At 35.1% G+C, this 12,169-nt stretch overlaps 1 protein-coding gene across 1 annotated transcript in view; it reads left to right on the forward strand.

The window, feature by feature from the left end:
- The window catches only part of kcnh5b (potassium voltage-gated channel, subfamily H (eag-related), member 5b), a 43,016-nt gene that overhangs the window by 15,596 nt on the left and 15,251 nt on the right, over window positions 1-12,169 (forward strand). Inside the window, exons 7-9 of the mRNA XM_079854640.1 lie at window positions 4,972-5,401; window positions 10,043-10,242; window positions 10,334-10,586. Of these exons, the coding sequence (XP_079710766.1) occupies window positions 4,972-5,401; window positions 10,043-10,242; window positions 10,334-10,586 (883 nt within the window). The remainder of the gene's footprint in view (window positions 1-4,971; window positions 5,402-10,042; window positions 10,243-10,333; window positions 10,587-12,169) is intronic.

Consider the following 12,169-nt stretch of genomic DNA (forward strand, 5'->3'; position numbering starts at 1 on the left):
AGCTACTAATAATAACTAAAATGGGAACAATCTTAACTAATCATTAAGTTATATCAAATTTAGGACTGAGATAGGTAATCAATAATTACTGAATGAGATTATTAAGAACAATTAACTATGACAAATTATAAAGAATTTCCAATTAATTACTAATCACAACATTAACGTGTGTCTGAGAGAATTGAGCAATTTGTCTTTTTTACTCATTTGACCTGCATTACTTCCTGCATAGTTACCTATTAATGACGGATCATTTTTCTAAAGTGTTACTAAATTAAGTTCTAACAAATTAGTTTTTCCCCAGAAGCTCTCATTTTATCAACTCTGTACCCGGAAACCGTACTGCACTTCCACTTGCCAAAACAAAGAATGTGTAGGATCTTCTCAATTTTGTGAGCATTATGCCCAATGATGGGACTTTGTGCAGTCTGTGGGTGTGCCTACCTTCTGAGATGGTATTTACTAATACACAGTCTGTACATACTAATATATTAGGGGTGTAACAATATCTCGCAATACACAAATGCAGCAATATGTATCGTGGATAGTGACAATATGTATTGTGTATAGTTTACCCAAAATGAAAATTTCTGTGTGAGAAAAAAATTCTAGTGTTAGTGTCAGTACTACATTAAACTACTATATATAATGTATAATAATGCAATGGGGGAATATTTGTGGGTCCTGATAATGCCAAATGTATTATCTTAAGTAAAAACATTGTTTTAAATATATCTAGTCAGTGACAGAGTGTAAGTCAGTGTAAGCATATTCGTCTAAAATAATTCTGTTTTTTCAGCTTCAGAATCATGAATATTTTAAATCTGGTGTTACTATTGCCCTGTGAATTGGGTTACCAGTCCAAGCCTATTCATTTCCACCCCAAATCTAATACCAAATTTAGCATTTTAATCAACAGCACATTTTTGTTAACATTTTACCATATGTCTTGGAGTATCGCAATAATATCTCAACAGTTAATAATCTGCCATGAAATCCGTTCATGATAGTTCCCAGTGCATTAACTAATGTTAAAACATACAACGTTTCATTTTAAAAATATATTAGTAAATGTTGAAATTAACATTATCTAAGACTAATAAATGCTGTAGGTTTATTGTTCATTGTTAGTTCAAGTTAACTTATTAACTAATGTTAAGTGTTACTGTATTTTCTTGTTTCATGTGTAAATCTAACAATATTTAGTGAGGTTAATGCTTAAAACAAGACAAAAAAAGTTTTTTTTTTTAAATTCACCACCAGTCCTCAATTAACCATTTTTAAAAATAAAATAAAAATAATGCATGCTGGCATTATCTACCATCATGCACTATACATAAGTGTTAATGGCCCTTAAAAGTTGGTGTGTGCTCTTACCAGCCCACAACCCACTATGTACATAATGCAAGTTTAATATACAAGTTTTACCTAAGAGAGCTGCTCACTGTACCAGAAACCTTCTGAGGAAGCCTTTATATCATATATATTACTATATATACATAATATCACTATATTATATTATAGTGTGGACTGTGGACCCTATAATGTACTGTTCCTGCAGAGTCCTCTGCACCTGTAGAATTAGCAGAAATGTCCTGCCCCAGTTAAATTGGACTAGCCCAGAAGCATCTACTGTATATTATATATCAAACACACATAATTGAATTCTGTACACTTTGGAGTGTTTTATTTTTCTTCCTCAAGTCCACTTAATCAAGGTTTCTTGTGCCAAAAAATAATTAACATAATTTTCGTAATTAACCCCCTTATGCATCTAGTCCACTGCAGTGAATACATTTTTAAAACCCTTTTTAACCATCAAGGGTGTGATTATCACCATGGGTGATTGATTATATTGACCCATTACCATAATTCTGTATGACTGCCCTGTTTATTTGTCATTGCATTTTTCATTTATGTCAACAAATTAGATATGGCTTAAGAAAGTACCGCTGATTCCAATAAAGAGCCTTTATTTTAAGAGTATAATGTGTATCTGAATGAGGGTTTAAAATCCCTTACTGTTGCATTATGCATCTTGACTAGTTCAGGTCCACTCTTCACCATTTGCCTTGATAACAGAACTCAATTCTGTGTCTGAATTGACCACAGCATTGCGTGTTGTCTCTGATAAATAGCTCTGATAAACACCTCAAAGAAAATACACAGTTATTCCAGGAGGACAAGCTTTCAGTTAAATCCCATAGCGCAACATCTCCATGTTATATTTCATGTGGATTTCTTATCACATGAAAGAGAATTTAAGATTTAAGATTTTGCCGTAAGCATTATGTAATGCTCTGTTATTCTCATAAAGTTTATTCTCAGGCAGGCCAGCATCAGAGAAATAAACATGAGCAGCATACATGACTTCAGGCTTCAGTATCTCCGTTATTCATATCCATTTATGTGAAATCTTCATTTTTTGTGATAACAAATGTTTAGTTTCAGTGTCACTTTGCTGGTATTTGTCATTCCCTGTAATTAAAGTTCTTTCTTTTTTTCTTCTTTTTTTTTACAGTTGACTTTTGAAATAGGATTGGGGTTTCATAACAGCTTTGTTGTAGGCTATATCTTTACATATTTTGGTTTAGCTTTACCGTTTCAGTCTGAGTATAACAAGCTACATTGTTGGTCATGTCTGAACACAGAGTTGCTTGAATCTTTTACTGCATGTCTGTAACTGAATTTGCACTTAAAAAGAAGGGATGTGCTTCAGATGGTCACACCAGGCCAGGCTGGACTGAACTGCAATGTTTTTACGCAGAAATAAAGTGCTGCCTGACATCAAATTTTCAGAGGCCTTTTAATGTTGGACGATCATGTGTGAGAACAGAGCGTTCTCCTGCAAAGTGATTCTGATGTCCAACCACTTTCTCACCTTTTTCTGTCGTCTTGGCTCAGCTCACCTGCTCCAAATTTAGAACAAAGTGTTAGCAGAATTATATTTTGTGCAATTTGGACTGTAAAGAGTGTGTTCAGTGAACTGAAAAATTTGAAAAGCACTTGTTGTTTCAGAATGTAGCGTCCAATTAACAATGCTGTGTGCCAAATAGTGTAAAATAACTCAGTGGTCGTTTAAGAGGCTTTGTAATAAATGACAATAAAGGAATGATTTAACCTGATAGACTGAATGTCAAATAGATTTTCCTTTTGTGTGCTGTATGTCATTAGAGTGTAGAGGATTGTTTAATTATGGATTCATAAAGAGGAACTCTGTATATAAAAAAGACATCAGCAGATTTATATATATATATACAGTGCTATGCATAAGTTTAGACACCCATGCTAAAGTTGACTAAAAAGAGGAATAAAAAATCATCTTTTGGAAATTGAACTTAATGCCTTAATTAAAAAAATTAGGAAAAATCCAACCTTTAAGGACACCAATTTTCTTTGTGAATGAATAATGTATCGTAAATAAATAAATGTTCTTCCTTAAAATACAGGGTGCATAAGTTTGGACACCCCTATGTTAAATTCCCATAGAGGCAGGCAGATTTTTATTTTTAAGTATTTTTTTTAATTTTTTTTTAGGATACTATGCATCCTGATAAAGTTCCCTTGGCCTTTGGAATTAAAATAGCCCCACATCAACACATAGCCTTCACCATACCTAGAGATTGGCATGGGGTACTTTCCATAAGATCATCTCTCAATGCAAATCAAACTAGCTATTAGGCTAACTGAAATAAAACCATGCCAATCTCTAGGTATGGTGAAGGCTATGTGATGATGTGGGGCTATTTTAATTCCAAAGGCCAAGGGAACTTTATCAGGATGCATAGTATCCTAAAAAAAATTTTTTTTTAAATACTTAAAAATAAAAATCTGCCTGCCTCTATGGGAATTTAACATAGGGGTGTCCAAACTTATGCACCCTGTATTTTAAGGAAGAACATTTATTTATTTACGATACATTATTCATTCACAAAGAAAATTGGTGTCCTTAAAGGTTGGATTTTTCCTAATTTTTTAAATTAAGGCATTAAGTTCAGTTTCCAAAAGATGATTTTTTATTCCTCTTTTTAGTCAACTTTAGTATGGGTGTCTAAACTTATGCATAGCACTGTATATATATATATATATATACATACACACAAGTACTGTGCAAAAGTCTTAGGCACGTTAGTATTTTCACCAAAAAAAAAGGGTTTATTTATATAAATTAGTTATTTATATAATTTGCTGTAGTGTGTCAGTAGGAAATATCCGGTTAAATTTCCTTTAGCCATCAATTATAATAATCCAGTGAGATTTTTGTATGCCAAGGAGTCTGACAACAGCTGGTATGCTCCACACGGAGATCTGATATTTCTGATATACGTCTTAGAGTTGTTGCCGCAGTTCTTCTGGATTTAGTCTCTCTCTTCATGTTTCTTCATGTAATCCCAGATGGACTCGATGATGGTGAAATCAGATCTCCGTGTGGAGCAGACCGGCTGTTGTCAGACTCCTTGTGCATTCAAAAATCACACTAGATAACAATTCATGTAAAACATTAATTTGTTTCTTTTGTAAATTTTTCAACCCAATATTAAAGCAGTTCTAGTTATACAAGAAACATTTTCAATTTAGCATTTACATATGACAAATATGCAGTAAAATATATGTAAAATAGAGTACCAAATACCAAAAATAGTTTATATTATATTAAATTATATTACATAGTATGTTATGTTATGTAATGTTTAACAGTTTATTTTGAAAGTCTACTTTAGACATTCTACTAACTATAAGTAACTGTGCAACTACATGTCAATCAGTCATTAGAGTATTTGTAGAGCGTCTGCTTAATACAGTGGTGCAGCTATAAGTAGGCTACTGACTATAAGAAACTTTACAAGTACTTGTCAATTTATTCTATTCTGACATGGTTGCAAAGTTAGTAGAATGTCTAAAGTGGACTATTGAAATAAAGTGTTACCATATTATATTATAAACTATCTTTATTTTCTCTTTTTTTTCCAGGGCATCAGCAGCTTGTTCAGTTCTCTGAAGGTAGTTCGACTGCTTCGATTGGGTCGTGTTGCACGTAAACTGGACCACTATCTGGAGTATGGCGCAGCTGTGCTAGTTTTACTGGTCTGTGTGTTTGGATTGGTGGCCCACTGGCTTGCCTGCATATGGTACAGCATTGGAGATTATGAGGTCATTGACGAACAAACCAACACCATTAAGACTGACAGCTGGCTCTACCAATTAGCCATCAACATTGGATCCCCGTACCGGTACAATGCCAGTGGGACTGGTCAATGGGAGGGCGGTCCTGGGAAAGACTCTCTGTATATAACATCACTATATTTCACAATGACCAGCCTGACCACCATTGGCTTTGGAAACATTGCGCCAGCTACAGACGGAGAGAAGATCTTCTCTGTGGCCATGATGATGGTCGGATGTGAGTGATTTTCTTCTTTAACATCTTCTTTTTCACAACAAAATGAGCAGGTGAGATAGATTGTCATTTTCACCTGATAAATCAGATCACCCGAAGTAAATATTAATATTAGGTTAAACTGGGTCTCTTTTCTAGCTTCTTTTCTTTTTTTCTGTTTATTCTCTGCTCTGTCAGAGTTAATCTGACTAATCTCATCTGGCCCCTCTATCTTCCAGACAGCAGTGCTTCGCTTCTAGTGCATCTCCTTCAGATATAACTCAGAGACAGTAATAGAGAGAGATGGGTGGAGAGAAGCACATATAACTGGCCAGAATGAAGGAATGAAGCCAGTCGTTGTTAATGTCCTTCTCCAGATATGTGTGTGCAGTGAGGAGTCACTCTGGATACTATACAGATATGCAGTAAAAATTATCAGCATGTGTGAGTGCTGAACCGCACAAACACACATATAGAAACCCTGCTCACTGACCCCGCATGCACTGACTCTTGGGGGCATCATGCAACTGTGTTTTCTTTAGGCTTTTTAAATTTACTGTTTTTTTTAGCGTGCAAGAAAACCTAGGTTCAAATGGCAAAAACACACACACTCGTAATCACCCGACACGAAGCGAGTGGTTGCCTCCGCGGAGTGCATTCGAGTCGCACTCATAAATGGACTTATACGTAAGGGATAATCCATGGCTAACTGTGCATTAAACTATTTGAATGCCCTCCGCGAGCATTCAAATCATTTAATGCACAGCTAGACGTTGATTATCCCGCTTACACCATGGTCATTTGCCAGCATTGACAACTTAAAGATGTTATTGATGTTTGCGGTGCAGTATTTGACCGGAAGGGTTTAAATCAGACAAAGAGATAAAGTAGTGCGCAAGATTACTTTTATTTGAATAAATGAATTAAAGCATTTATTAAATTATTGAGAGAGAGAGAGAAAGAAAGAGAGAGAAATGCGTGTGTGAATTACTTGCATCTGTTCAGCATTTCTCTCAATGAAGCTGTGAGTAAAATAGCATGTAACCCTCTAGTTTCTAAGAAATATTATGCAGTGATTCAGTTGCGAAGCTATTTTAATGTCGCAGGGCAGCGTTGATAAGTTTCTGTGTTCCTGAATGTTTCTGTGTGCGCAGCGCGATCTCAGATCTCTGTGTGCGAGTGCATTAATATAGAACGGTGATTAAACTGACTTGGAACTACCTGTGCATTAAACGGTTTTATTGCACACCTTACAGCCAATCAAAATCGACTATTCAGACTGGCCGTATACATATTATTTTATTTAAAACAATAAAAAAAAAAATTTATTCATTTATTTTTACAATTAGATTTTTACTATTGTGATTTTTTTTTAAATGAGTTTATAGTTTTATTCAGCAAGGATTAAATTGATCAAAAGTAATATAAACCTTTTACAATTTATACAACATTTCCATTTCAAATAAATGCTTTTTTTTTGGGACTTTCTAATCATCAAAAAAATCCTGAAAATAATGTATCATGGTTTCCACAAAATATTAAGCACAACTGTTTTTAATAATAAATTATTTTTGAGCACCAAATCATCATATTAGAATGATTTCTGAAGGATCATGTGACTGAAAACTGGAGTAATGATGCTGAAAATTCAGTTTTGTCATCAAAGCAATACATTACATTTTAAAATATAGAAAAATAATAGTAGAAACAGTTATTTAATAGAAATAATAGAAAAGATATTTTAAATTCTTGTTTTACTGTATTTTTGATCGAATAAATGCAGCCTTGGTGAGCAGAAGAGACTACTTTAAAACTTTTCTTTAAAAGACTTCATACAGTATTTTCTTGCTTTTGACCTAGACAGCGGTTTCCCTGACCTGTAATATTCGCTAACAACATCACTTAGGTGGAGCAGTCATTTTAAAAGCTCATTACACTAATGGGGGTCATTGTGAATCTTTAAGAGGATGGCCGAATGAGCTCTGTTGATGCCGGTTTGGTTTCTGACGCATGAAATGTAGGAACAGCAAGATCCAACTTTCAGTGTGACGTGCTTATGGCAAATACAAGCAAAGACTTGATGTCAGAATAATGTTAGAACAAGGGATTTTAAAAGGGCTCTGTTGATCTACTCATGATGATGTCAGAACACTTTGGTTTAATCAAGGGGAGATGATCACACACGCCCAATAAAAACAACAGCTCACAATTAATGAAGAGAATAATTGTAGTTAGCTGTTCTGATGACTCTTTGAGAAGGCTCGTACACAGCGCAGAGCCCCATTCTCTCTTTCTCTGTCTGTAATTAACCGAACACATTGTTCTCATCTCCAGATCCTTCAGTCAAGATATTTTCTCTTTTGTTTTCATGTTTCGCTAAAGATCCTAATCTCATGTCTTACTCTTTCTTTCTTCCTGTCTTGCCCACATCTCTGTCTGTCTCTGTGGTGGTGAGGTCCTATAAGGCCTCATTATGTGTGTTAGTTTGTACATGCTCCCCTGAGACTCTCCCTAATGCACCATTCGTGCCATTTGCTCTACAACTTTCTCTATTTCTGCCCCAAAGTTACACCTGGATAAAAAGTTTAAAATCTCACTGGGTGATGTGTGGGGTGGAATACAGTATGGTTGTATTGTGCACAAAAATGTTAGATAAATCCCTCATGACATGATTCGTTTTTAATTAGGGCTGTGCAACGATTAATTGCATCCAAAATAAAAGTTTGTGTTTACATAATATATGCGTGTACTATGTAAAATAATTTTGTATATATAAATACACACACACATGCATGTATATATTTAAGATTTTATATATATATATATATATATATATATATATATATATATATTATATAATATATAAATAAATATATATACAGTACATACATGCAAATATTTCTTAATATATACATGCATGTGTGTGTATTTATACATATACATGCACATTATGTAAACACAAACTTTTATTTTTGATACGATTAATCGCGATTAATCTTTGCACAGCCCTATTTGGAATGTTTTTATTTATGCCAAGCAGATTTTGATGATCACAAGTAAGTTCTCAGTCCTCATCTCTAACTGATGCTGAAGAACTGTGAGGAACTGTCACATCCAGTTAGGGCTGGAAAATATATAAAATATTCATGATATCTTGCAGGCGAGTTAAGCTGATGATTTTAATGCACGTTATATCGGCCATTAAAGACTTATAATACTTTTTTCAGAGAGTGTTAAGATATGCTTTAATATTAGAGTTAGAGTTCAGTTCAGTTCTGTGAGTCAGTTCAAACATTTTGTTTCACCTAATCTTTCTTCTTTCTTTCTTTCTTTCTTTCTTTCTTTCTTTCTTTCTTTCTTTCTTTCTTTCTTTCTTTCTTTCTTTCTTTCTTTCTTTCTTTCTTTCACAATGACTCTCTGATTAGTTTTGTGTATTTGTGAGGTTGTGTGTGAGGTTTCTTTGACTATAATTACTTTCTTTCAGTACAGGTGAGTCAGATGGCTGATATCCAAAACATGAAAACTGAATCAGAAAAATACAAAAAGAAGAAATCCCCTTCCTAACTCACTCTCTTCAGCCTTCTGACTCCCTCTTGTTTTCCCTGTTTCTCTCGATCGGTTTTCTCCTCCTCTAACTTGGTCATTTCATTTGGCTTTTCATCATCCATTTTATCTTATCACATTCCATCCATTTCACTTTCTTTTCTGTTCCCGCTCTTCTCTTATTGGTTGTGAGTGGAAGTATTTGGAAAGCTATTTCAGGAAGGTTGCCATAGAGATGAGGATTGGAGATACTGTGGTAACACATGAGAAAGGCAATAAAAACAGGAGCAGAAGTTTACATTGTGCCATGTGCATTGTAAAACTGCATATTATAAAATGTTTGAAATAGAGCTGCAGGATTCTGGATAAAGTGAGAATTACAATTATTTTGTTTCAAATAGAATTCTCCCACGATTCTGAGCAAACTAAACAAAATAACATAATTTACTAGAGGTTAAGAGACAAAATGTTAATTGTTGCAGTCTATTTAAAATGTTTAATTAATCTGAATGAATTATTTTTTTTAAATTGGTTTGAATGAATGATTTAATGACTTACTCATAAATACTTCACTTGTTTCTCAACGAATCAGCATTTCTGAACTAATCTTTTGAACGAATGATTCAATGACAAATACATTTTTTTTAACAGTCACCAAATCATTGTCATTTAAGAATGAGATTTGTTGGTGTTTGCATCAAGATCATGATTTTTTTAAACGATTAATCATGCAGTTCTAGTTTGAAACAATTACTGTGTATTTCAATTAATGCTAAATATATTCTGTCACACATATCCAAATCTATTGTCACATTTGAACAATTTATTTATCTAAATGTAATTTTTGCTTCATTCATTCATTCATTCAGAATCTACCCAAAAATTTTATATCTGTCAAATGATAATTCTGTCATCATTTACTCACCCTCATGTTGTGCCAAACCTGTATGCATTTCTTTCTTCTGTGGAAGACAAAAGAAAATATTAAATAAACTATATTTGTACATTTAACAATTTATTTAAATGTTTAAAATGAATTGATTTAAGGATTTATTTATTTATTCTCATTTCAAATCTGTCTGACCAATATCTATTTTATTCTTCTCTCCTCATGTCCTATAGCTCTCCTTTACGCCACCATCTTCGGTAATGTGACAACCATTTTCCAGCAGATGTATGCAAACACCAACCGTTACCACGAAATGCTGAATAACGTGCGGGATTTCCTCAAGCTCTACCAGGTGCCCAAAGGCCTCAGTGAGAGAGTGATGGACTACATCGTCTCCACGTGGTCCATGTCCAAAGGCATCGACACAGAGAAGGTGAGACTGAAACAGATGGGGATGGTTGCATGATTGAAGTTTTTGATATTATTCTTGGAAAATTCTACATTGAAATTTCATCTGTGCACAGGTGCTCTCCATCTGCCCTAAGGACATGCGGGCTGATATCTGCGTGCACCTGAACAGGAATGTGTTCAACGAGCACCCTGCCTTCCGATTGGCCAGTGACGGATGTTTGCGCTCATTGGCTGTTGAGTTCCAAATGATACACTCCGCCCCCGGTGACCTCATCTTCCATGCGGGTGAAAGCGTGGACCTGCTCTGCTTTGTGGTGTCAGGATCACTGGAGGTCATCCAGGATGACGAGGTCATCGCTATACTTGGTTCGTTTGGTAACTGTTTTTAAAAGCACTGATTTATGCCGGGTTCACACTGTACGATTTTGGCTACGATTTGCCCGCCTGAGACCAATTTTTGTGAATCCTAAAAGATTCCTCTAATTCCTAGGCAAAAATCGGAAGTCTTTGATCTCTAGTTTGACATGTTCACCGACTGCTGATTAGTGAGTAATGTGATCAAATTTTCAAAGACAAAAGATTTGACGCACAGTCCAGACTTCTACGACAACTGTCAAATCAAAAATCAATAGGAGTGAAGAACATGATGATGCAGTTAGTAAGACAACAACAAACCACCACTTGCTCCAAACCCAGTTTCCTTTTTTAAGAAAAGCCATGATCAAAATTGATGCTAGAGTGTTTTTGTTTGCTAGCTAGAATTTCTGTCCCGCATGTAAATGCAGCTCACAGTCAACGAATGCGTCATGGATTGATGTCCCCAGACGAGTCTTCTTGCATGCATCCGTTTTTTACTCGTCATGACTGCCGTACAGTCTCAGTTAAAGTCTCAGTAACTCTCGCCAAAATGCAACCTAGGGTCTTTTTGTTAATCTACCCGAGGCAAACTTTCGTTTAAAAGCAGAATTAGAATGGAAATGCCACTTTTAAGTTTGACCGTATTTTCGTTTTCGGTCAAATTGCCTTTTCAATGGGAGTGCTTGGTGTATCAAAATCACTATTTTTGAAACACTAAGAAGGCTCGACACAACATGAAACTTTGCTCGAAGTATCACCAGAGGCTCTACACATGAACTCGAGCATTGAGAACATTGTTTGTGTACACAGAGTTTACTAAAAAGAAGGATTTTGAACAACTCACTGTAGCTGTGTCCACCGGCATTTTGACAGTCAAAAATAGCCGATCTCCGAATGCGAATGAACTGACTCTGAATTTTAGTATTGTTTCTTATATGAGGATCCTTTTTCAAATACAAGGTCAATATTGATTTTCACTAACGACAAAACAACAAATTATCCGTGAATTTATATGGAACTAAGCTTTATGAGCTTTCCATCTTTACTCTCCTCCCTGTTACGTTGCATTCGGACATCGGCTATTTTTGACTGTCAAAATGCCGGCGGACACAGCTACAGTGAGTTGTTCAAAATCTTTCTTTTTAGTAAACTCTGTGTGCACAAACAATGTTCTCAATGCTCGAGTTCATGTGTAGAGCCCCTGGTGATACTTCCAGCACAGTTTCATGTTGTGTTGAGCCTTCTTAGTGTTTTAAAAATAGCGATTTTGATGCTATCAAAGTCGTACACCAAGCACTCCCATTCAAAAGGCAATTTGACTGAAAACGAAAATATGGTCAAACTTAAAAGTGGCATTTCCATTCTAATTATGCTTTTAAATGAAATTTTGCCTCGAGTAGATTAACAAAAAGACCCTAGGTTGCATTTTGGCGAGAGTTACGCTTTAATAACAACTGAGATCTTACAGTGTAACATGGCTTACAGCGGGGATCATGTTCGTACAGTCTGACAAGCAACAGTCTGAAAGGACTATTATAAATCGTACAGTGTGCACCTGGCTTAATATATGCTCTGGTTTTTTTTTACCATCT

This window comes from Squalius cephalus (assembly GCF_949319135.1).
Source record: "Squalius cephalus genome assembly, chromosome: 21".
Lineage (NCBI taxonomy): Eukaryota > Metazoa > Chordata > Actinopteri > Cypriniformes > Leuciscidae > Squalius > Squalius cephalus.